The 27,017-nt window shown below is 37.7% G+C and overlaps 1 protein-coding gene across 1 annotated transcript; it reads right to left on the bottom strand.

The window, feature by feature from the left end:
• Window positions 1-18,814: 18,814 nt before the first annotated feature.
• On the bottom strand, window positions 18,815-19,591 carry LOC113750512. Its single transcript, XM_027294478.1, has 2 exons — window positions 19,311-19,591; window positions 18,815-19,226 (listed from the first exon to the last, which is right to left on the bottom strand). The coding sequence occupies exons 1-2, from the start codon at window positions 19,589-19,591 to the stop codon at window positions 18,815-18,817; spliced, it is 693 nt and encodes a 230-aa protein (XP_027150279.1).
• Window positions 19,592-27,017: the final 7,426 nt, after the last annotated feature.

The following is a 27,017-nucleotide window of genomic DNA, read 5'->3' as shown; positions in this document are numbered from 1 at the left end:
AAACTTGTTCCTATTCTTCTAAATAGCCAGCCTGGTATCCAAAAGAAAATAAGGTTCCCCAAGGCATGTCTGCCACATGGGAAGCGTTTGAGTCTAAGCATCCTTTCTTCATCCAAGATATGAAATCTTAAATTTCTGAGTCTGTTCAGAAAGGAGGGACAATTCCTACATAAGTTATTCCATCAAAGGCGAGCATGATGGCACGTATTAAACACATGTTCATTATCCTAGGAAGGATGATTATAGAGTGGGTAATTGTCATCAGGGTAACATTCTGTTTGCTAAGTCTGGACTTTGTGGATAGTTTGTTAAGGAAAATGAGACAAAGTAAATGTTTGACTGAGGTTGAGGTGTTCACTTTCCACACCCAGGTGCAACAGTCAAGAAGACTATCAATGCTAGAGGAATTCATCCTATCTATGGAATGACACAAATAATAGGCAGATTTGGAATTCAATAGCCCATTTGAAGAATTTTCCCATCGAATGGAGTTAGTTTGCTGATGATTTTGAGCTCTAGGGTAGCTGAAATTGCCTCTCTGATGTTAGGGGGTAGGACAAAGGATATTGTGGACAAATCCTGTGTGCCATTTGGACCAAACTAGCAGAAATATACCGTGCTTGCGCACGGTGACGAATTAATGTAATGCCCACAATGAGCATTACAGAGTATGAATTTAATAAAGTACTATAATTTATATTTGCAGTATGATGTGTATAAATTATGTGATTGTAGGGGAGATAATTATAAAGATGAAAAAAAGGATAAACTAACAATTACTTCAAATAATACCGCCATCTGAATCAAGAATCCAAGGGTTAGTAGAAATTAATTTTTTACCATGTAACATGAAATTTGGTAAGCAGCGGATTGCAATTATAAATTAATGATATGGAGAACTTGGCATTAATTAAAAAAGAGATAATTAAGGTAGAATATAATAAACTTAATTATTTGGCCCACCCTTAGTGTAACAGATAAAAAAAAATTTGTAGGCAATTAAAGTGAAAAGATAACTGTTTGTAGGCAAAATAATTTACTGTAATTAATAGGATTAAAGAACATTAATTACAAGTAATGTATTTACACAAATGTAGCTGATTGCAATTTTATTAACGCATCAATTTTTTTAACACAAATGTATAATATTTTTACTTGGCATCAATTTTCTTAACGTATTCTTTTGTTTGATAGTTTCCTTGGTTTACGCTACAATATATTTCAATCATACCGTAGTCATAATAAGCATACTGTTCTTAATAAAAGCATGAATTTAAAGATAAAATGGTATTTTAGCTCTGTGAAAAAGCCTCATAAAGGTGCATATGATATGAGAATAATGAAGCGGTGACAATTGAGGTTGTAAATTTATTCAAAGCTTTTTACAAAAAAGCAAGCATGGTCCTGAATGGTTGAAATAAATCTGCGGCACATTTTAGATAAATTGCTAAGGTAAATTTGGTATGGAAAAAAGAAAGGACAATAAAAGTTGGCATTCATATGTTTACTAAACATATGAGAAGGATAACGTTTCTCGTAGAATAAATGTAAAACAAGTTGTCTAAGTTCTACCGGTTGGTGTATCAGAGAAGATGCAGAACTTATTGTACCAAGAAAACAGTTTTTCGACTCCACGTTTGTCGAAGATTAGGACAGTATAGCAGGACTCTGTTTCAAGGATAAATACTAAAGCATCGCCAAATTGTAGCTGATGCTCAAACTTAAACGTGTTCCAATTAGTTGTAAACTGTCTCCGACGCATTCCAAGAGTGATTGTCTTGTTTCCAGTTCTTAGGGTGATCAGAGGAGTTTTGTCACCATGTATGAAGAAGGATACAAATTTGGGCACTTTCTGTTGTTCAGTGAAAAAAAAAAGATTACTGGGAAAGAAAGTAATGAATGAAAAAATAAAACAGGAGATAACTGAAGCTCACAAAATTATGTTGGTTTTGCTGAGTGAAGATCTTATAGAATGATAGACCATCAGCTATGTCTTGAACGAAATTTGGTTTCATTGCCAATGCTACTTTCTGACACTGCATTCTTTGTTCTGTGTTTCATAAAAAAGGTAAACGTACAAAGCTGGCAAATAAAAAAAGAATAATACTAAAAATCTGGAAGTGTTTAAGCACGAGAAAAACTAACTTTTTAGGCAAACATGCTCTGGAGTATCTAACAGACTAGGTAGCGGATGAGTCCAAGGTAAGTAGTCATGCGTTTTTGTTGCTGAGTAATGGAGCACGTTGAACAACGAGTTTCCGGAATGCCGAAGGAGCATTGTGTCATCTTCACGGATGATATTATTCTCGCAGAAGTCTTGCCATCCTTCTCCAAACCAAGTTTCTAAAATACTGGTAGTCCATGTTCTATAGCCTTCTCAAATAGTTATCGTACGTTGTTGGTTTTTCTTAGAAGCAGCAGAAACTGAGCAAGGAATATCTAATTATTTTGAAAACACTTTGGTTATCATTAAAGAATTTACATTGCATGAGAAAAACTAAACTATATAGAAGCAAAAGTACCTGCTTAGAACTGTTACTCCTAAAGAAGAAACAGTATTCCATGCTGCCGGTAATATTTGGTGGAAGACTGGAGGGTCTAACACTTTCAAAGAACTTCATACTTGTTTGTTATTATAACTGTAATAGGCTTTTGAGGCTGTAGATTTTAGTAGGTTGTTCTTGTCATATATATATAGAGGCTTCATAACAAGAACAAGTAGCATTAATTGGGCTGTAAGAGTATCTGGTAACCAGTGGATTTATTTAAAGTGGTTGAACTAATAGCTGTAGGATCAGTAATGAATGCAAAAAGGTAGTCTTGGAAAGGTTCAATGTGGTTTGATGTTTGCAGCCAACAGTTAATTCATGGTACATTATATCAGAAGAAATGAACTGGAAAGTGAAAAAGCTTTGATAAATATATTGAATGGCAAAATGTTTTGCTGTTGGCAATCAACGCTACTTTCAAACAGCATGAATGGTACGGGATGATGTGGAAACATTATAGCGATTATGGTACTTTCAAATTAAGTTGGAAAGGCATGCAGATTAACAGGCAAAGCTTAACAGTGTGTAGAAATACATAGTTCAGCCATATGAATATTTCATAGCATTTCATAGGCACATCAGTAGCATGACAGTGCTCAAAAAATGTTGAGACTTGGTTTCCTTCACCACACAAAAAGGCACATAGCACCGAATGCAGCAAAAAAAATGTAGCTTGTTTGGAAAGGGAACTATTCTAATCTTGTCTGGGTTTTTTCCTGGGGCTGCTCAGAAGAGCTTCAGAGCTTAATTGCCTACTTTCATCAGACTCGTCAAATTTTTGAAGAAGACAAACTTTAGCTTTGGAAAAAGACGTTCCGCCTGTTGAAAAGCAGTAACCATACCTAACTCAGTAAGTTGGCTATTTCATAGAAAAACAAATATGTCTATAGTACAGATTAAATGTAATAGCACTTCTTATCTGTAGAGTTATTCATTCACATTGTAAAACAAAGATGATTAAGTAGAGGTTATAACCTGATGAAGGACAAGGAAAGGTCTGTTCACTAGAGTCTGTAATAGAAACTTGTTCATGAGAAGCTTCTTTATAGTATACCATTGTGAAGCGCTGATTTGCATCAGCCAAGGGAACTTGTGCAGGTCTAATGTACGCAAGGAACTTTTTTTATTTTAGGTCCTCATGCAGAATTTCAAGTGGTAATACCATATTCTGCAAGGTACAAAACAAAAGAATATATATATACACACATATATAGATATGTATTGATGCGGCATGGTAAGAGCAAACCTGAAAATAATGCTCCATTGCTTCTTTTGCTGTGAACGTTAGCAGTTTCTCAGCTAAATCACCAAACAGTGTGGCTGTGACTGTTCCGGTGTCATCAAAGAGGTCAACATCAAATTTACACCTATTAAATATGCAAGTTTTATATAAGGCACAACAGAGGAAAAGAAATGATAATATAATGAGCAGTAGCAGCAGAAATGATAAGTAACAAATAAATTAATGATGATCATACCTTGGTTCAGCCTTGTGCTTTTGTTTACAAGTATTACACATGAACAAGACACCATAATCCGCAGACGTGAAGCGGAAGCATTTTTCACACCCCATGTACCAAAATTTTTGGAAGATGTGTTCAAATGAGAATGATGCTTTCACCCACATATTCTAAGAATATAGTCAGTATATGAATTAGTCAAACTATTTGCAGGCTGAAATCTACTGATCATGTTGCAATCATGGCAGTACCTTGTGTTTTGAGCTGATATTTGAGATATCAGTAATTTTTTTATCTACTTGGAAAGAGATATCATGATTGTATCGATTGTATGTTCTCTTTTCAACAATGTCTGCAAAGTATTTGGCATTTCTACTTGCCCTGTATATAGGATACTAAGATTGTCAACCAAATAGGGAAAATATCATTTTTTTATATGCAACTGAGACTGAAAATTATAAAAGTGAAACCAGCTCTTAAGTATCTCTGACTGTCAAAAAATAGATAATTTATAAAGTCTATAAGCAACAAATATTGAAAATTATAAGAGCAGAACCAGTTCTTCAGTTCCCTTGCTTCTTGGACAGGTGGATTTACAAGGATTGCTGAATCAAATCAAGTAGAAAGAGCTACTCCTATAAAAAAGAAACGGGGAAGCAATATGTCATTTGAAAAAATGCACAGATAGAAAAAGGTTAGATGTTCAAAACATGTAAGGGGCAACTGTTATACTTACCATTATAATTTTGAACCTTTAGCCTTCTTCTAATAAGAACAGGATAGTTCTGAATGTTCGAAATAATCTTGGAGCCTTCATTGTCAATAAAAGCATTCCATATAGATAGCATAAGTGTCTGCAATCTGACATATTTGAAACAGAGGAACTCTTAATATTTTCTTGGAAAAGGCTGTAATCTGTAGCAGCAGATAGTCATTGTATACAAAATTAAGGCTTCTTACTCTTCATTAACAATGACAAACTTCTGGACTCGTGCTTCCTTTGAATTAATCATGACTGTTTTTTCATCCAACGCAGGAATAACAATTCCCATAATATCTAGTGAGAGGAACCTAAAAAATAAGCCTAACAGCATATAATAACCAAGGTAGATCAGTTATGGTAGAAAAGGAAGAAACTCACCAACAGAAATGTCCTTTCGATCCATGTACTGTGCCAAGTCCCTAAAGTTGGTGTACGTAAACTTTGCAGCTATAACATCCTCTTCGTCTACAATCTCTTCAATAAGTATTCGACTGGTGATTATCCATTGCTTTGCTAGCTCAGTGGTTCTAAAGTTATCAAGGATCCTTTTCACCTGAGCATTAGAGATGAGGTACTTTTTGTAAACCTCTATTCTGGGGCTCATTATAGCAATATCAGCATTAAAGATGATGCCTTCAACCTTTGATCCCTGAAAAAGAATTATTATGATGGTGGACAAATGAGTAGTATTTAAACTCCTTAGTTTAGCAAATAGGATTATGAGAATAGAAGTTAAACTGCAATAAATACCTCAGAATCAATGAAGATAAATTTTTGTTTCCTAGTTGGTGTGCTAATTGATGAGGTAACTTGCTGTTTCTCCTGGACAATGACCTTTGCTGTCCACTTCTCCATCCCGACCTCAACATCATTGATAGATAATATAGTGCACATCCTATACTCATTAGCAATAATAAGAGTAAATAAGCAAGAATTTCTGTTTGGAAGGCAAAAGGAAATTATAAGCTCTGAAAACAATAGCTAACAACATTTAAATGTCAAGATACCTATGAAGAGTGCAAATGATCAATTAGACAACTGCAATATTTCATCAAACACAATATTTATTGTTTTGCAGTCAGTTTTTACTTCAACAAAAGTTCCTGGAAGTATGAGAACTTTAACTGCATCAGTAGTTTTTGCTCTAGAGAGTGCAACGTATAATTGTCCATGAGAAAATATGAGTTCCTTTAGATATACACCAACATAGTCAAGAGTTTGGCCTTGAGCCTTGTTAATTGTCATTGCAAAACAAAGGCGAACTGGAAGTTGTGTTTTGATGAATGGAATCCCATTCTTTTCATTATTAGGTGTCTGTAATGGGATTCTGGGAATGAAAATCTTCTTCCCTTTATGCTGACCAAAAGCTATCTCAGCACAGATAGTGTGGCGTCTTAGCTGTCGACAAATAAGTCTTATGCCATTGCACAATCCTTCAGCTAGATTTAGATTCCTGAGCAAGATCAAGGGACAGTTTTCTTTTAGCATGAGTTTGTGTGGAGGAAGAACCTTTGGATTTTGAGAATTCAAAAAATCCTCATAATCTGCCTGAAATCTCTGATCAACAATTTGGTCAGAGCTTGTATAAGTAAAAAGCTGTCCAGGAAACCTCTGAATCATCATTTCATTGATGTCTTCAACAGAGGTGTTTTTTGGAGTTAAAATACATCTACTGATCATTTCATAAGGATCAGATAAGTAGAGATTCAAATCTGGAAACGTGTAAGCTATCAACCTGGTTGAAAAAGTTTCTGTTAGCAACCTGTGCAAGATATATGTAGTAATACTGATGGAAAAAGGGCAGGAGTGTGCGACAAATACAGGAAATATAGAGGACCTGTCAAAAGAATCTTTCATATTGTGGAATGGTATAACCATATGACTTGGTAAACATATATGGTTATCTGCATCAACAGGTTCTGCACCTTCCCCAACAGCGAGCAAGAATTGTGAAAAGGCAGGATCTAAGACAGCCCTCATGTTCTGTGTTAGCTTTATTTTGTGCATCCTAGACCATAATGAAGAATGTAGGAGGCTAGCCTGAATTAACTGGTCCTTAGTAGCTCCTAGAATAACGGGAAGAGTTTGGCCAAAATCGCCCCAAAAAATTACAACTTTGCCTCCAAAAGGATCGTCAGTCTCCATTACATCTTTCAGCAATTCTTCAAATGCTTCAATACTTTCTCTTTTTGCCATTGATGCTTCATCCCACAAGAACAACTTGCATTCAATGATTAATTGTGCCATGCTGCTTTGCTTGCTCAATTGACAGGTTTTATTCTTGGAAAAGTCCAATGAAATTTTAAATCTGGAGTGAGCAGTTCTTCCTCCAGGAAGAAGTGATGCTGCAACTCCTGAAGTCGCTACAGCTATTGCAATGTATCCCTGCGATCTAAGTGTTGCAAGATGAGAACGATATAAAAATATTTTTTCCGTTCCCCCTGGACCATCAATGAAAAAGCTCTGGCCTTTGGACGAAAAAACAGTCTGCAATATCAAATCATAATCATGTTTTTTGTTCTGCATTTAACTTTGAAGTTATCAAGAAATCTTCTGGTGACACCACAATACTCTTTTCACTGTCCACTTTCTTTGTCATGCTTTCATGACAGCTAAGAGCAACAGCATCTGCAATTAAGTTGTAGTCACTGATATGCCTCCCCATATATTGGAGCGATTTGTTAATATCAAACAAAACCTTTTGTCTTATTTCAGCAGCTGAACAATGAGTCTATACCTGCGCTCGTTCGAAGTCTCTGGAAAGTTCCATTTCAAATTTTTCCCACAAAAGACTTCGATTTGTTGGAGCACAATGCAAAAGCAAAGTAGCAAATAAAAATCTAAGCAAGGAAGGCATCTGAAAACCAACAGCTTCTTCAAGTGTTGCCTCAATGAAAGAATCAGATTCTAAGAGGCCAAGCTCTAAAGCAGCCTTTCTAAACGAATTCAGTTTACATCCATTAACTGTCAAGAAGTCATCAAAGGATGCAGGAGCTCGAACATGCGAGAGAAGAAGTCTTAAATAATACCTATCACCTTCGCTTGGTTTAACAGTGACTAACCTGCCAATAACCTTGTGTTTGCTTCTTTCTATCCAGTTTCTTTTAGCAGGTGTCCACACAAAAGTGCTGAGCAAAATCTCGATACAAACATTTGAGACTTTGAGCTTTTTTGTTAACACGGTTCATTCTAAAGAACTCAGTTAACATAGGTTTGGAGAAATCAATTTTTTTTAAGAGCTGTGAAAGATTAGAATCTTGATTAAAGGAAACATATTGGGGACCAGGAAGTTGAACCTGAAGACTATAAACAGCAGGGGTCATTTCATTCAATCGAAATGCATAAATTCGCCACAAAGCTTCTGGAGGAGAAACCCATCGACCTCGCTGGAACTCCTTGATCTCATCAACATCTTGAGGTGTTTCATCAGCTATGATGTGGAAGTTGACAAGATCATGGCCTTTAAATATGTATTTGTATAAATACTTAACTAACTTGATAGTTGAACAAATTTTCACGTTGATGTGACAATCAATCAAAGCTAGCAAGTATGGAGTATACGGGATGATCCACCTATTGTCCAAATCATAACCTTTGACTCTGATTTTTTTGCCATCCTTTCGTTTGCGATAATTTGGATAGCTATCCTCACCGTGAGTCATATGTTCAGAATACCCTTTTGGATAGTAATTTTTGCAAACACCGTTTTTCATACAAGGGCTGTTTTTGTTCATTTTTCCACAAGGGCCATGTATCATGTGCCTTACAACAAGAGAATAAAGATGATGACGCTCTTTACGATCAAGCAGCTCAGCAGAAACAATTTTATCATAGGCTTCTGGATTAAGAGGCTTAAACTGCAGTTTCAATATAAGCAGTAAGTGAGCGTGGGGAAAGCTTTTTTTTTGGAATTCAATAAAATAAACATAGGCTGCAACGTCTCCAAATATTTTCTTTGCAACCAACTCTACTCTCAGCATTTCAAACTTTGCCCTAAACACTCTAGCTAAAAGATCGGGTCTGTCCTGAGGTTTTTCTTTGTACTTTAAATGTTCCTGAATTTCTGGCCACAGTGGATTGCATGTCATGGTCAAAAAAATGTCAGGCTTTGTGAGAACCTTGAAAATATATATATATATATATATATATATATACACATGTTGCAACTGCATTTTAGACTTTTAATAAATTTTATTATTAGTTGTTTTTAAATAAGTATGTAAAAAACAATTTTAAAGTTACAAATAATTTGATTGTTCAAAGTATTGAATTATTTGATTTTTGTCAAGTTAGATTAGTATTTCTTGTTGTAGATTATTGTATTGCTTTAATATCAATTCTTTGAATTTCGATAGCTAATTTTAAGTGTTAATCACGTTAAGTGTCAACGGAAACCTAGAATTAAGACGAAATCAATTTTAGGTTAAAACCCTTTATAATTACGCTTAGGACGTAAAAATTTTGATAATTGAATTTTTGCGAGATTAGTATACTAATAGGCTATCAAATTTCATTTGGGGTAAAATCTTGGAATTTGGTTACGAATAAGGACTTAAGTGGAAGGTCGAACAAGATGTTAAAAGACCAAATTAGCCTCCCTCCATCTCAAATTAACCATGCAGCCATAGAACCTCCTTGGGCAAGCTTTAAATCCAGCACTTTCATCCTTGCCGGTTCCACTCTCCACACCAACACTCAACCTTCCATATTGCCGGTTCCACTCCCCACTATATCAACTACAACGCACCACAACACTTCCATTTCATTTGCCTATTCTGCCATGATCTTGATACGAAATATGGGCCGCTTATGGGCCATGTTTTGGGCTGCAAGAGATTGAATCTTTTAGTAATAGTTAGTAGTTTATTTTCTAGATTCCTATTTTATTTGCTAGGAATAAATTCGGTCCAAGACCTCATGTTGAGTTGGATCCGATTTATAGAGTCTAGGCTCACTATAACTTAAGTTGGTTAATTAGCTTTTATTGGGTTATGTTGGGCCAGCTTAAAGCCTTCATTGGATCAATTATAAGCTGACCATTAGATAGTGGATTTGAGTAGTGGAATTGGGCCAAAGGCCTAGCCTAGCCGAGTTAGGGTTTTGTCTTGTAAGGCTATATATAGCCTAGGTTTTCATTCATTAGGGGGAGGAATTCAGATTTTATAAAATATATGTGAGTCATTTCACTCTCTCTTGCCTCAAGAGAATTTCCTTTGAATACTTGAGAATCAATCTCAAGTTGTTCAACGAACTTATCAATCAAGTAGTCTCCTTGATTGTGGCGTTCTTCTATCTATACTTTTGGTTCACTAAAGTGGCTAGTCGTGGGTTAAGGAATCTCCTTAGTTCGTGGCTCGTGATTCTAGAAGGGTCAAAGTTCCGCAAAACATCCCAACTTGGTGTTCGTCTAGATCCGTCTCACATCAGTTGGTATTCAGAGCTAGTCGACGACATCAAGTATATCCCGTTGAGTTTGTTCGTAAGCTTCCTAGTCAATTTTATTTTGCAAATCTGGTCGTGTCTCTCTTTGTGTCAAGTCCGATTGTTATTACAAAAAAAAAAAAAAAAGGTACTGTAGCATCGTACTGTTCATCGCTACTGTAGCGATACTGTTCACCGCGCCGCACTGTAGCGATACTGTTCATCGCTACTGTAGCGACACTGTTCATCCCGAAAAAAAAACTTTGTTCATAACTTGTGTTTCTTTCTTATTTTGGTGTCTTGTTATATTGTTCTTGAAGTTTTGTGTTGGTTTAGAGTAAAAAAAAAAAAAAAATATCCAGCCGCTAGGGTTTCCTTGGGCGCAAGTTTCTTGCCAAATCTGTCCAAACTTTAGTTTATTCCACCAAGTTGTTTTAATTAATTTCCTAAACTGATTTTGTGGTTGAACTTGTTTGGGGTTGGAATCTTGGAGAGGGACTACCATAATCTAGGGTTTCTTGAGTTTCTTGAAACTAATCTTGAAGTCTTGAAACTTTGATACATGTCTTGATAATTATTGGAGGATTGAAGGAGAACATTGGATTGACATTAAATTCTGGAATTTTACCCAAGAACAGCCGAGTAATTGTGTGTTCTTAGAGTCAAAAAAAAAATAGAAAAAAAGAAAAAGAGAAAGGGCACTCGGGTAGCAAACAACAAAGAAGGAAGCCGCACTTTTATTTGCCAAATTCTGTCTTGTTGCAATTGTTTCAACAAACCAGAAAATTACATCAAGAAAAAGGCTACTCAAAAGTTTTGACCAACCTCCTCTTGAAAATCTTGCACACCTTGAGCCTTGATCACTTGTATCACCCGTTGAGTCTTTTGAGGATCTTGACCATCTTGATTCTTGAAGATTTGTACTTCCCTACGTATAAACAGTTTCTTGTACGTCCTTGCATCCATACGGGGCTTTCTTGGCTTAGGAGTAAACCTCTTGGGAGTTTCTTGAGCAGGCCGCTTGGGGTATTCTTGGGTGACGTTGCTTGTGTCATCTTGTGAAGCCATTGTTAGCACCAAGCGTCAAAACTGTCCTTGTGTGGAGCAAAGAGGGGAGGGCCGAATTGTTGTTCTTGAGGGAGAGTAAGGGACGAAAATTTTGAGGGGATTTAAGAAGAGGTAATTCTGGAAAATTTTGGGGTTAGGAAGCTACCAAATCTGGAAAAATTTTTAGGAAATTCCAGCCGACTTTGAGGGGAATTTAAAAAGACAAGAAATCTGGAATTTTTTTCGTGGAAGCTATTCTGATTTGATAAGGTAACAAATCTGGAAATTTTCAGCGGTTAGGAAGCTACCAAATTCTGTTTTGCAGCCGACTTTGGAAGGTTTAAAAGGAGCAGAAATCTGGAAATTTTTTTTAGCTACCAAATTCTGATTTGTTATAGCCGACTTTAGGAAGGTTTTTGGAGAGGGAATCTGGAAAAATTTTGGTAATAATTCTGTTTGGTTAGCCGACTTTAAGGAAATTTCCAAATAAGTCCAACACCTAACTTGTTTCCAAAAATCAATTGGGCAATTAAGTAAAGCACTTGGGAACTCCATCATCGTACTTGGACTTTCTTTTTCTTTGTACATCAATTCTTTCCTCTTCCATTCCTTATTCATTACTTGAGCTTTCCATTTCTACTTTTTGTTTCCTTGTTCCTTTGATACAATTGGGAGCTATTTTGATTAAAGTTTGATTGAACTTCCTTGAGAAAATTTCTGATTTCTTCAAAGGAAACAAACAAGTGGTTTGAGAAGTGAATTGGTGACATCATTAGAGTGTTTTTAAACACTTGAGCAAAACACGAGAGTGAGCGAAACACGTAAGGGAGCGAGTGAGGACTGTTCTACTAATTTTTGTTGAGTTTTGCAGGTAATAAAAGTATGAGACAAACGAATGCTCAACTGGAGCTTCACCATCTTGTGCCTAAAGGAGTAAATACTGTGGCATTGCGTGAGATAACTGAGCAATTGGAAATCATCAAAGCTCAAAAAAATGATTGGTTTTATACACGTTGCCATATCAAGGATAAAGTTTGCAGCTTAGCCATTGATCAGGGTTGTGAAGTTAATCTCGCAAGTACTGTCTTGGTTGAGAAATTGAATCTTCCAACCATTGATCATCTTCGACCTTACAAGCTGCAAAGTGATAGTGGTGATATTTGGATTACTAAGCACACACTTGTTCCTTTTCGTATTGGTCAATACGTGGATGAGGTGTTGTGTGATGTGGTTCCCATTCAAGTGACGCATGTGCTGTTGGGACAATGGTGGATGTTTAATCGAGAAGTCAAATATGATGGATATACTAATAAGTATTCCTTCACATTTAATGGCCGTCGTACCAGGCTTGTGTCGCTTAACTCTAAGCAACTTTGTATTGATCTAGCATACATGAAGAGTGAGCATGAGCGTTATAGTATGAAGAAAGAGCTGGAGGAGAGAATTGTGACTGAAGAGGTAAAATTCGAGGGAGTTGAAAAGGAGAAAGAGGTTGAGAATAATGAGGGGAAAAAATCAGCTACTGAGCATGAACAAGAGATTAAAAATTCTAAGAGTAAGCTGATTGTGGGAAAGGATGTGAGACCATATGTTTTTTCTAACGATCTTGACTCTACTTTGTTTAGTGTTTCTACTTTTATGCAGGTTAAGCAAGGAAAAATTGAGTTGATCTTGGCATGTTCTATGCCTAAATCCATTGGTGAATATCAAACTTTTCATGGAGTTTGCACCTTAAGTGTTGTCTCTCTTTGTCATCCACTGATGTTCAACGTCAACCATGAGCCTGATTTACTTGTTGGGAGGAATAATGAAGTTTCAAAGGGAGTTTCTACACTTGAAACTTGTTATAAATTTCCTTCTTATTTTGTTGGTGACAATCCTTTCCTCATTGGTCCAAATTCTGATTCCTTACAACCTGATTTTATTCTTCAATTTGAAGGTTCAGAAGCTGCCTATCTCGATCTTACTCCATTTGTGCAAGATAGGCCATACCAATAACAACTTGCAATGAATTTTGTAACTTTGCAAAATCATGTCCGGGACTTTTCTAACCTGATTGAGCATCACTATGAAGATCCTTATCTTGTGAATGTGAATGGTAAGCTATCAAGTGATTTTATACCTACAAATGCTAATCGTGTGATTTATTGTGTAGGTCCAAATTCGACCATTCATGACACAGGACTGATTAGAGAGCTTTGGAGTGGTTGGAGTCAAGCCTTGAGTTTTCCATGGCAGATTGTGAGCATTTTCAAGCTAACCAAGAGACATGTGCACCGAATTACAATAATCATGACGTATGCAAGTATCATTCATTCTAAGAGAGCCAATATGTGGAGATTTGAAGTTTCATACTGCCAATTCTTGTAGTACTATTCATTTCCAAACACGATTTGAGGACAAATCTTTTTCAAGAGGAGGGGAATGATACGAAATATGGGCCGCTTATGGGCCATGTTTTGGGCTGCAAGAAATTGAATCTTTTAGTAATAGTTAGTAGTTTATTTTCTAGATTCCTATTTTATTTGCTAGGAATAAATTCGGTCCAAGACCTCATGTTGAGTTGAATCCGATTTATAGAGTCTAGGCTCACTATAACTTAAGTTGGTTAATTAGCTTTTATTGGGTTATGTTGGGCCAGCTTAAAGCCTTCATTGGATCAATTATAAGCTGACCATTAGATAGTGGATTTGAGTAGTGGAATCGGGCCAAAGGCCTAGCCTAGCCGAGTTAGGGTTTTGTCTTGTAAGGCTATATATAGCCTAGGTTTTCATTCATTAGGGGAAGAATTCAGATTTTATAAAATATATGTGAGTTATTTCACTCTCTCTTGCCTCAAGAGAATTTCCTTTGAATACTTGAGAATTAATCTCAAGTTGTTCATCGAACTTATCAATCAAGTAGTCTCCTTGATTGTGGCGTTCTTCTATCCATACTTTTGGTTCACTAAATTTGCTAGTCGTGGGTTAAGGAATCTCCTTAGTTCGTGGCTCGTGATTATAGAAGGGTCAAAGTTTCGCCAATCACCCCAACTTGGTGTTCGTCTAGATCCGTCTCACATCACTACGCAACTCAAAAATAGCAAACAAACCCCTAAACATCACGCAAACTTAGATTTTAATCCATCAAACAATGCGTCTAGCAGCGGCTGCAACAAACAGATGCCCTGTTGCAGCCCACTGTTGTACCGTAGATTGCTGCTTTAAATTGCAGGCAGCAAGTGCATGAAACGACGATCAAACAACAAGCAACCCAAAGGAAAGCTCAAATCATTCCAGGAACTTCAGCAAAGACCATCACTCGACATCACTTAACAAAACTGAACACTTCAAACTAACAAAATGGAACCCAAATCAGAAAATAAATACCAAACGCATGGCTAACATTTAGGCCCCTCCCAGTTCCAAAGTGCATTCACAAAAAAAAAACAATTTTCTTCACTGACTTGAACTGATAGCATGCGATAATCTTAACCAGAAAAACAATCCCAAATATTTACCAAGCTTCTTACAGCTATCACCAAAAGGTAACATTGAATGTACATCGAATGGAAAAAAAACTGAGCATAGGAGGAGCTCGTCAGACCTCAGATTCACTCATTAGTTTCAAAGCTAAAGACTTTTCCAGACACATTTTAACACCAGAGGTTGTTCATGGTATTTGACTCAAGTATAGACAACAAAACAAACAGGTCAAATGAGTAACCGTTGCAGCAAAACAAGGAAAAAGAAGCCGACATGCTCGAACTGCTGCAACAAGTCGAAAGATTCAATCTTGTTGCAGCAAACTCTTAATCTAAGAACCCAAGAACAAAAGGCCATACTCACAAAAGGAACCTCAACATCAGTCATCAAAGCACCGAACAACATCCAGGTTTCTCACAGTCCCATCATTAATAGAAACTATCAATAAAGCAAAGCAAACAGAAAGCCTTACAGTCACGTTCTTGGTAAAGCTCTCGGCAATAATGGTGGTGATGAGTTCCTTTTCCGTGGTTTTTCTTTCCGCCGTTACGTACAGATTCTCCCTGCAATTCCTCTCTTTTTTCACCTGAAGCTCTTTCTTTTCCATTTTTTTCCTCTAGCTATCTCTCTCACTTCCCTGTTTCTCCCTCAGCCCTGCCGTCATTCTCCTCTCAAACCCTCAGCTCCTCTCTTTCCTTCTTGCTTTGCCCATAGCTTTCCGTGTCCTTTTCTTTTCATCAGCCGTTCTCCCTATCTCTCAGACTCACTCTTTTCTTCCTTCCCTTTCGCTGTTTTTTTTTCCGCCGTCAGGCACACTCCCCGCTCCTCATTCTCTCAAACTCAGTCGTCCCTTTTTATCCGCCGTCACCAAAACCTCTCTCCCCTCTTTTCTTTTCCTTTATTTTTCCTTATCCAGCCCTCCTAGCCTTCTCAAACCCTAGCTGCCAAACCTCTTACTTCATCCGCGCCCCCTTTCCTCACGCATTCCTTCTTTCCTTTTATAGTACAAAGACCTCTTAGCCCTAACATCCAATGGGCCAGCTTACTGTCTTTTCCTTTTACGGGTTTCTAAGCCATCAGATGGCGCTTTCTTCACATGAATTTGAGCCTCTTAGATGAAGGCCAGATAGAAGGGTATGAGAAAGATCCGATGGTGAGAAAAAATAGTGGAACAATGGTGGAAAATAAAATAGGACAAAGCTACATTTCCTCTGCATTTTTCGCGCATGATTTCTAAGCTGAGAGCTTGGATCATATCCAGCTCACACATGCATGAGCTCTCTTTTTCTCTCTTTTTTTTCATTTCCTAACGAATCAGTTAATTAATACGAAAAGATAACAATTTAAGTAAAATCGAATAAAATGAACAAAACTAGGAACAACAACAAAATACTAAAATTTTTGTGTTTGATTTATGATTTTCCCTCTTTTTCCTTTTTCAATTAATAAACAGTAAACTTGAATCTAAAAGAAATAAAACATATTTTTTGTGAATGATTTTCTTTTTTGATAAATTTTTATGCTAAAATGTCTTAAAATAAAAATAAAAATAAAAATAAGAAACTAAAAATAAAAATAAAACTAAACTAAAAAATTTGGTGTCTACACCTTATTCAAGCCATCCCACCAATACAACCCTTTTAAATTTTGGTACATCTTATTACTCCTAGGGTGTATCATATACTTAGATTGGTGCGTTTCCTCCAATATTTCCCTCCTTATTCCTTCCTCACTGGGCACCATGATTCGATTTTGAAATCTCAGTACTCCTTTAGATCCTACTTTAAAATCCTGGATTCCCTCTTTCTGTACTTTTTCCAACTATTTTTTCACCATATCATCCTTCTCTTGTGCCTCTTTAAAGCGTTCTAACAAAGGAGACTTTAATGCCAAATTCGCAAATACAACCTTTTGTCTCTCTAGGCAAAGATTCCACTCGCTCACCTTCTCCAACATATTCCACTCTCTAACCATTAACCCTGCCACTTTTGGACTTAACGCATCCACTACTATATTAGCCTTCTCAGGGTGATAATTAATGGTGCAGTCGTAATTCTCAAGAAATTCTACCCATCGCCTCTGTTTCAAATTTAACTTCTTTTGAGAAAATAGATATTTAAGACTCTTATGGTCCGTAAAAATCTCAAATGTCACCCCATATAAATAATGTCTCCACTTTTTCAACGCGAAAATGACTGTAACTAACTCCAAATCATGAGTTGGGTAATTCTGTTCATGGGATTTTAATTTTCGGGAGGCATAAGCAATAACTTTCTCATTTTGCATCAAAACGCAACCCAATCCTTCCTTAGAGGCATCTGAGTAAACCGTAAATCTTTCCTTTCCATTTGATAATGTCAATATCGGGGCCATTGTCAAACGCTTCTTCAACTCTTGTAAACTAACTTCACACTTAGGATTTCACATAAACTTGCCATACTTCTTGGTCAGATTAGTCAGTGGCCCAACAATCCTTGAAAAGTCCTTAATAAATCAGCGGTAATATCCCGTTAAACCCAAGAAACTTCTAACCTCTATAGGAGTCTCTGGTTGTTTCCATTGAATAACAGAGTCAACCTTAGCTGGGTCTACAGAAATCCCATCCTTAGAAATCTTATGCCCTAAAAAGAACAATTCCTTCAACCAGAATTCACACATAGTAAACTTAGCATACAATTCGTGCTCTCTTAGGGTTTATAGCACTATCTTCAAGTGTCGGGCATGATCTTCTCGGATTTTAGAATACACGAAAATATCATCTATAAACACCCCCACAAATTGATCCAAATATGGCTTAAAGACTCGCTGCATTAAGTCCATGAATGCGGTAGGAGCATTAGTCAATCCGAAGGGCATCACCACAAACTCAAAGTGCCCATATCTCGAGTTAAAAGTAGTTTTCAGTACATCTTCCTTCCTAATTCTTAACTAATAATACCCTTACCTGAGATCCAATTTAGAAAATACTACCGACCCTTGCAACTGATCAAACAGTTCATCAATAAGCGGTAAAGGATATTTGTTCTTTATTGTCACATTATTCAGCCCTCAATAGTCTATGCTAAAATCGGTCCCATCTTTTTCTTGATAAATAATACGGGCGCTTCCTAAGGCGAATCACTTTCCCTAATGAATCCCCACTCTAACAAATCTTGTAATTGAATCTTTAACTCCTTAAGTTTCACAAGGGCCATCCGATACGAGGTTTTAGAAATTGGAGCTGTCCCTAGCACTAAATCAATCTTAAACTCCACCTCTCGATTGGGAAGTAAGGATTCTAACTCTTTAGGAAAAACATCGGAATAATCTCTCACTATTGGCACATCTTTCAATTTCGTTTTATCACTTGGAAGTTTATTAGAAAAGCCAAATAACCTTGAACTCCCTTATTAACTTTCTAGCCCGAAGTCCCGAAATGAGGGCAGACGAAACTAATCTTTCCTTCATATCCAATTTTAACGTTGCTTCCCCCGGAATGCAAAATTTCATAATTTTCATCCTACAGTTCAAGTTAGCTTGATATCGAGTTAAACAATCCATCCCTATAATAACATCGTACCCTTTGATATCCAAACTTACTAGGTCTACCAATAACTTCCTTTCTCCAACCTAGATTTCATAGTTCCTATATACTTGATATACTTGATTCGTAATCAGCCTTTGGTTTCTCTGTAGGTGTTCTAACCTCTAGGTCATAAGGTAATCCAGCCGACTTTATATTTACCCCACACATAAAAGCAGAATTCACAAACGAATACGAAGCATCAGGGTCAACTAAGACTTTAGCTAAACGATGAAAAATAGGGATAGTACCTTCGACAACCTCCGTTGGATTGGGAACTTGCTGGAACTCTCGGTCGATTCCCCACTGCACTAGCCTGACTAGGGGTTGGCTTGTCCGTCTGACAAAATCCACTTCTCTCTTGAGCCTTAGGACACGCAGCCAGCTGATGATCACTACTTCCACACTTCAAGCATTTTTCCTCTTTTTTTAATTACCTATTCTCCGTGTGATTAGTCTTCCCACAATAGTTACAATACATACTAGGAGTTGATGCTTGGCTTCCTTGTGAGATATTCCTTGACTGTCCCCTTCCACTTGACGTCCCTCTAGAAAATGCCCCTCTCGATGTAGCTCCTCTCGTCATCATCACTCTTGGTATTTCCCGAGGTGTTCACTTCACTCACTCCTCTCCCAAACTTGGGAGATAGAGCATTCGCATCCACTAGACCACGACTACCACTAGGAGCATTCCTTTTTCTTGCATTAAAAGCCTTCACTTGAGCCTTTGCACTTTCAATTCTCTGAGCCCTCTCAATTGCATCACTAAAACTGGTGATTTGGGTCGCTGCTAAACCTTCTTGTATTTCCATATTTAAACCTTGAATGAACCTCCTTATCCTCCTCTGTTCGGCCGCCACCAACTCAGGGGCGAACTTTGACAACTTGATGAATAGTGTCTCGTACTCTGCGACACTTAGCGATCCTTGCTTACACTTGATGAAATCATCTTTCCTTTCTCTTTAGATTAGCGGAGGAAGGAATTTAGCATTAAACTCGCGAGTAAAGTTCACCCAAGTCCTAGGAGTCTGTTCTCTATCCCACCTGGCCCTTATCATGTTCCACCAGGATCGAGTAGCTCCCTCGAACTGAAACACAGCAAAGGCCACTTGCCTCTCCTCCGTGTAATTTAGAGCAGCAAAAATATCAGCAATTCTTTCTAACCATCCCTCAGCCATTTTCGGATCGGACCCTCCAGAGAACTTAGGTGAGGAAAACCTTTGGAAGCGATCTAGAGCTCTATCCTCCCTACCCTCAAGGTTTACAGTTTGGTTTACAGTTCCATGACCTAGTTGGTTAGCTAAACGTTCCAGAATGTCTGTCATTCGGTTAATGGCAGTAGCCACTTGTTCCCCAACCTCGCCTCTAGATCCAGGATTTTGGTCGACGACCGACTCTCGGTCGCCTTCTACGTTATGAGATTATCTAGCTCATCGCCCTCAACCTCTTCTATCTTCTTATAGAAGGTGAACGTTTTAAAATAATTATAAAGATAAAGTATTAGCGAATCTGTGAGAACCCGTAATTTTCCATTTTCTAGGTTTTATTATTTTTCATGGCTTGTTTTCTGCATTTTCGTGAGTAGGAAAAATTTCTAGATATTTTTAAGGAGCAGATATAGTTTTTAGATGATTTTTCTAGTATCAAATGGATTTTGAGAAATTAAGAGCGTATACCAGACGTGGGACCCAATAGTACGAAAAGTTCGGAAAAATTCGGCCAACTAGGTTAAGTTTTGGATACTGGAATTAATTTATCGGGTGTTAAGAGATAAGTAGAGGTTGTAATTTGGATTGATATGAGAGAGACAAGTTAGGTAGGTATTTAACAAAAGATGACAAGTGTCACCATTTGAGTGGTCTACCCTTAAGACCACTATTCATGGTCTTACCAATTGACTAATTAAATCAAAAAACAACCAAAAATTCTCCATTTCTTCTCCCTTGTTGGCCGGCCCTCTCTCTCAAAAAGAAAGGAAGAAACTCTTCAAGTTTTGCTTCCATTTTGCTCCAAATCATCAAACCAACCATTGAAACTTGAACTTACTCCATAAAACCTCTTCAATAGTGTTAGTAGTTGTTTGGTGGAGTGATTTGGAAAGCTAGGAGGACCTATTGCTCTCTCTCTCTTGTTTCTAAGGTGAGTTGTGAAGAACCACCCTCCTCCTTAATTGATGCTTAAATCATGCTTAGTGGTAGTATGAGATGCAAGTTTATGGATTATTTCTTGATTTGTGGTTGAAGTGATGAAGTTTTATTATTTTTGGGATTTTTCTGTTTTAATATAAGCATGATTGTGTGGCTATCTATGATTGATTGGAAATGGTATATAATGACTCTAGGAGGTGGAGAAAGTGATTAATTGCAACCAATTTCTGGTTTGGAAGAAATTTTCAGAAAATTAGGGTTTTTGTGGGAGCATTCTGCCCGAATTTTAAGGTCCTAGCTAGAGGCCGAATTTGTGAGGACCCAGACCGTTCATAAGTGGATATTAGGGTTAGGGCTAAGAAGAAAACCCTAATTTATGAGTAAATATAGTTCTTAGATGATTTTTCTAGTATTAGTTAGTTTTTGAGAAATTAAGAACGTATATCGGATGTGGGACCCACTAGTGTGGGAAGGTATAGGATTCAATCCATTTGGTATAGGTTAATTAATTTTAAGAAGGTTAGAAACCCTAAGTGAGCAAAATCCCTAATGTTATGATTTATTAGAAGTTTTAAGTGGGTTTAAACCTAATTTTGTCCTTGACAAAAAAGTTATTGTTTAACTACTTTTATGTGGGATAAAGTATGCTTAAGTGTAAGTGACTAAGATGAGAAAGTGATTAGTGAAATAATTAAGCGTGATTATATGTTTTAGATTAGATTAAGTTATGACTTATGGAGTAAATTGAAAGGTTATCAAATGTTTGAGGGAAAATGTATATGAAAGAGAAAGTTGAAGTGCAAGGGTGAAAACAACAAATAAAGCATTTTTGTGATTGGTTAGCTATAAGAAATATCTCCCAAAGCTTTGACTATATGTTGTCTTACAACTTATAAGAAACAAGAGAAAACAAAACTAAGAAAAAAAAAGAAAGGAAGAGCCGAGAGAGAGAGTGAGAGCCGTGAGAAGAGAAGAAAAAAGAAAGCTTGCTTTGGTGCATCATTTTTGTTCTTCAATCTTGAGTTTGGATCTTGGAGAAACAACTTGAGCACTTGATTGTTGTGGGTGATCATCTACAAAGCTTGAATCAAAGGTAAGAAAGTCTAGTTGAAGACTTAAGTTGATTATTGTTTGATGAACTAGTGGTTATTTTGGCATAGGACCCTAGTTGTGCTTGATTGTGGTACCTCTTATGCCTATCACATGTTTTTATGGAGTACTTTGGTTAATTTTAGTGTTATTTGGTTGCTGAAAATTCGGCCAAGAAGAGGAAAGAATTTGGGTTTCTTGCTAATGCTTTCCTTACTTGTTTTAGTTGAGAAATGGACTTGTAGTGGTTATGTTTGATGAATTGCCTCACTTGATTTGGTTGGTTACTTGCAAAAAGCTGATTTGGGTTAAGAAACCCTAAACTCCATTAGGCTAATTTAGCTTAGCTTATGGTTAGTGAGATAGAGTTTGGTTAGTGAGAGGTTGGATTAAGTTCATTGGTGCAAATGAAATTTGGTTAGGGATTGTGGTTGATGATTGTTAAATTTGGTATTGACTTGGGAGGGGAATTTCGGACCATTTGTAGGCCAGTTAGATGTTAGTATATGTGTGTTTATTTGGTACAAAAGTGGTTGAAAAACCTGCATAAGAACCATGAAAACGAACCATATGTTTGCGACATTTGAAACCGGCAAAATGGGTAAACAGGGCAACCCAGAACCTGAACTTGAGCTCCATTTTTCTTAATGTTCCGTTCTGATTCAGAAGTTTCGTAAAACATGAAAGTCGTAGCCCCTTGAGTCCTGAGTATGGCTACAAAATTTCAGGTCAATCAGATTAGCGTAGCCTGAGGTATCGACGAAATGCTCAAGCCTGTTTTGACCCTCTGGTTCTACGCGTTTTCTGATTTTGTTTCTGCCCATGACTTTTCGATTTTTATAGAGTTCGATCTGGGTGCCGACTCCTTCATAAGAAGTTTAGATCTTGATCTCAGCTTCGAAACAGTATAAAGTACGTCGAAAACCGAGTTCCGTAGCTCCGGTTATGATCAAAACAATATCGCTCGTCAGAACTGCCTTGTATTTGGACAGTTCTGACGGGTACTTTGGCACTCGAATTTTGTTTTGTTCTGAATAGATTCAGGTCTTGGCCAAAACATGAAAGTTTTAGCCTTATGTCTCAGCTTCCTAATGCCTTTGGAATTTCTTAATTTCAATTTCTGAGTCGTGAGTTACGGCCTTGCAAACAGGGCCTGTTTGGTAACTCGCAATGAAACAGCTGGAACTGTTTCACGCAATTTTCACCTATACCCATTGAGATCTAGGTTGCGATGTCTTCATGAACATTGGAGCCCTTCCTCTTAGCTTCGTAACGGTACCTCATGTACCTTGATCCGATATTCCTAGCCTAAATTTTGACCAAAACGGTTTGAGATGGCCGATTTGGCCATTTCCGTTTGCCGTTCTGCGCGGATGTGTGCGGCCGTTTTGCCGTTTCCGCACTTGCGCGTGCCAATTTTGCCGTTTGGCTTATTTCAAGTACGTTAGTTGCCGTTTGTGATATATTGTGACATAATCTTCGATTTCAGACAGTGGTGAGCTAGGCGGTGCCGGTGGGGCCCACTACTAGCCAACACACAAAGTGAATTCCGCCTTTATACTACTTTTGGTATTTTGAGTAAGTATTCAGGCCGCTCTTATGTGTTAGTTGTTTATGTGTTTCGTTATGTGTAAAAAGGGTACCTAGGCGAGGGTGTACTTTATCGCACTCGATCTAGACCCTAATTTACGCACCAATTTGTACATGACATATGTATGTGAGAAATTTTGGAACAAAAACCCTTGAGCTTGTGGCTCGGGGTGACTTTTGAATACTTTTGTGAATTTTGTGAGTTTGCGGTTGAACTCAATACCTAGATGGACTATTCGAGCCGGTTAGGGCTTGGTCGAAGTCAGTCCAACTTGGTTTGAGGTCACCAAGTTTGTGACCCGAGCTTATGATTAAAGCTCAAGTTTGTGATTTCGTTCGCCTGGGCAAGTTTGTGAGGTGACTGGCCAGTGAGGGTGATAAGGTGTCGGTGGGTGTACAAGTGAAGTTCTACGGACCTTATTTATGGTCGACGGAGTGTCGACAGGAGATCAAGCATGGCAAATGAATTGGCTTTGGAGCCACCCGTATCCTTATTATGTGATGTTACTTTTCTGCTTTTGCTTTACTCTTACTGTGTAAATGTTGCTACGTGAAATTTACGCTTTTGCCCCTGTTTACTTACTAAGCTTTTAGCTTACCCCATTCCGTTTGTTTTCCTTAGCAGGGGCCGACGCGGGTACGTTTGGGGCTCATACGCTAGTTTAGTAGATTGGCTTGTAATAGTTGAACTTTTAGGATGTTTGTTTTTATTCTGGTGGTTTGTATTAGGACCCTTCTTAGGGTCTCCCTTTTTGGTTTTGGTTGTAAGTATACGGATGTAATAGTAAGAGCATGTACTTTTGGAGAATGTAATTATAACTCTTTTGGGATTGTATATAGTATGTATAGTACTCATTTGGATTTTCTGGCTTTTATTGCTTTAAGTTTTGAGTCCTGGCGCGAGCTAGGCAGGCGGCCCGCCGATACCCTTGGGTTCGCCCTTGGGAGAAGTGGGGTCGTCACACACAAAATTAGGATCCAATTGAAAGGAAAAGAAAGTTCAAGGGGGGTCAATTTGATTGGTTTTTCCAATTACTGGGGCCATAGAAGCATAGATAGAAGCTAAGGGGAGCAAAGTGCAATTTTAGAAGTCATTTTTGCATGCAAATTTCTGCAATCTATTCATGCAAGGCTACGGTGGAAGCTTCTGCAATAACTCTCGGCAGCTGCTAAGAAAATTCTGCAACAACTAGCTACCAGTTTTCATTTTCAAGCACGGATCTTAGCCTCAAAACACAACTTCGAACAAAAACAAATTCAACCAAACATCAAAACTTTGATCTAAACAAAAGCCTACTGGAGCTTAGCATCTAAACATACAAAAGGAAGCTCAGCTTTGCGGGCTGCTTCGAGAAAGAAAACGGTGAAGAGAATGCAGCAGCTTTTAGTTTCTCATACAATTTTAACATACCAAGGAAATGATTTAATGCAGTTCCCAATTTGTCCAAGGCCAGAAATGAGAGAATATGAGGCAAAGGAGAGGGGAGGCACCCAACAGACACTCTCGGACACAAAATGCAGAAAGGTAACGTGAACTGGCTGCTCAAATATGCAAAATTCGAAACCAGAAATTCCAACCCATTTCCAAACCAACAAAAACCATGTTATCTAAGCCTTTCATTGCTAAAACCCATCATCAACATCGCAAAAACACAAAAGAAACAGCAACCAGGGGAGCATTAGGAATCCAAACATGACGAAAATCATAAAGCCGAAAGCTTTCTGCAGTTTTCTGGTTTTGTTCATTCAAACACCACTAATGGCTTCAATCAACGAAAACATGAATCAAAGTTACAACATAACCGCACATTCTCTCCACTTTAAACCACAAAACTCTCATGTTTAAATACGAAATTTAGAGGAAAAGAGCCTGCAAAATCTGAAAAATTTCTACAATCTCCTTTCGGCAAATCTGAGGACTAATCATCGACTAAAGGAGGCTAGAAATGATTCCTATACCCTGGGTTTCATGAGCTATAACAACACACGATCCAAACACAGAGATATAGAGCCAAAACGAGTTACCAAACGGGTCTCTACACAGAACCAGAGATGAAACCACAAAGACAGGAAACAAAACATGCGTGCACAAGGAAGAAATTCATGCAATGAACCCCAGATCTTCCCAAAATGGTATGAAAATGACAGCAAGAAAGGCTAGAGTCACCTGCAAACGTCGGTGAAGTAAATCAAACGTGAAAACTCAGGAAAGTGATGCTGGTTTCTGGAAAAACAACGCCCAGGCAAATTTGTTGCAGCGGCAGCAGCATTGGAGAATCCGTGACAAAATAACCACTATCGAGACCAGAATTTAGGAAAAAAATGGGCTGAATCGTCAGCCTGATGGAAAAAGATTAACCTACCCTCGTTTTTTCCCTTTTCCTTTGCTGTTTCCTTCCTTTCAGATCTCTCTCTACCGCCCCTTTACTTCCCTAGATCTTCTCCAAAACCCTTCTCTCTTTTTCATAGTAAAAGCTCCTCTTTTCTTCCCTTATTCCCTCTCTTTCTTAGTTGCTTTTTCTCTCCAAGCCTTTCTCACCCCATCTCCTCAACTTTCTCTAGCCGTCGTTAACCTCCCTCAGCTCTTTTTTCTCTCCTTTTTCTTATCTAGCACAGCCGTCCACCCTCCAGACCTTCACGAAGCTTCCCCTCTGTTTTCCTTTTCCTTTTCTTTTTCCTACCTCAGCTCCTCTTTTCTTGTTTTTTCTCTCCAGCCGCCAACTTCATCAGACTTCGCTCCCAGCTCCTCTTGGCTGCGGCTGTTTTTCCTTTTATAGGAACCCCCTAAGTCCCTAAAACCCTCACCTCAAAGGTGAGGATGAAGGGTAGATTATTACCAAAGATCTGAGCCATTGGATGGCATCTTTGGATAAGGTTGGGCTCAAAGAAACCGCTGCAAATTTCTGTTCTTTTTCGTTTCATGCTTCTGCTTTAAAATGAAATATTGAGAAGGAGCTGGGATCCAGCGCAGCATGGTGCATGAGCTCTCTCTTTTTCTTTTTTTTTTAACAAAATAAATAAACAACAAACCTTCATGAATTGAATCTAAAAATTTAAAGAATATTTTTTGTGAGTAATTCTCTTTTTTCGAAAAATCTTAATGCTTGAATGTCTTAAAATTAATAAGCAAAAATGAATAAAATTAACAAATAAAACTAAATTAAAAGATTTGATGTCCAAAATGCTAAAAAATGAAGTTTTGAGATAAATTAAACAAAAATTAATAAATAAAAGAGTACTAATTTGGTGTCTACAGTTTGCCCCTCTTTGTCTGAGTTTTGGAAAAACTTGAGACAAAGAAATAGATACCAAATACTTACCTGTGTTATTCGGCTGCAGCTACTCGAACGACTGCCGATTTTGAAATGATAACTGACCCCTTTAACAAAATAATTTTGAAATGGGACTGACCCAGACAAGAAATTTAAACATGGGATTGACCTGAACCAAAAATTTAAATCATGGGACTGACCCGAACAAACTTTTAAATCATGGGACTGACCTGAACAAACTTTAAAACAGGGGACTAGCCCGCATTTAGTGGTAATGAAAATAAAATGCGCACTAGTGGGACTGACCCATGTTTAGTGGCAGAGAAAATGAAATGCACGCTAGTGGGACTAACCCATGTTTAGTGGCAATGAAAATAAAATGCACGCTAGTGGGACTGACCCAACGGCTAGTAGCAGTGTAAATGAAAATACTCACTAGTGGGACTGACCCACGGCTAGTGGCGGTGAAAATGAAAATACTCACTAGTGGGACTGACCCACGGCTAGTGGCGGTGAAAATGAAAATGCTGGTATGTATGAAGAAACTGTATAAGATTTGCTTGGAAAATTATCCAAAGATTTGCTCCAGTGTGATGAATTGGTCAGTGGGATTAATCCCGAGTCTGCCATGATAATCTTTCAGTGGGATTGAA

The sequence above is a fragment of the Coffea eugenioides genome, chromosome 10 (genome assembly GCF_003713205.1).
Source record: "Coffea eugenioides isolate CCC68of chromosome 10, Ceug_1.0, whole genome shotgun sequence".
Taxonomy (NCBI): Eukaryota; Viridiplantae; Streptophyta; class Magnoliopsida; order Gentianales; family Rubiaceae; genus Coffea; species Coffea eugenioides.
This window is presented reverse-complemented; position numbering and strand designations above follow the sequence as displayed.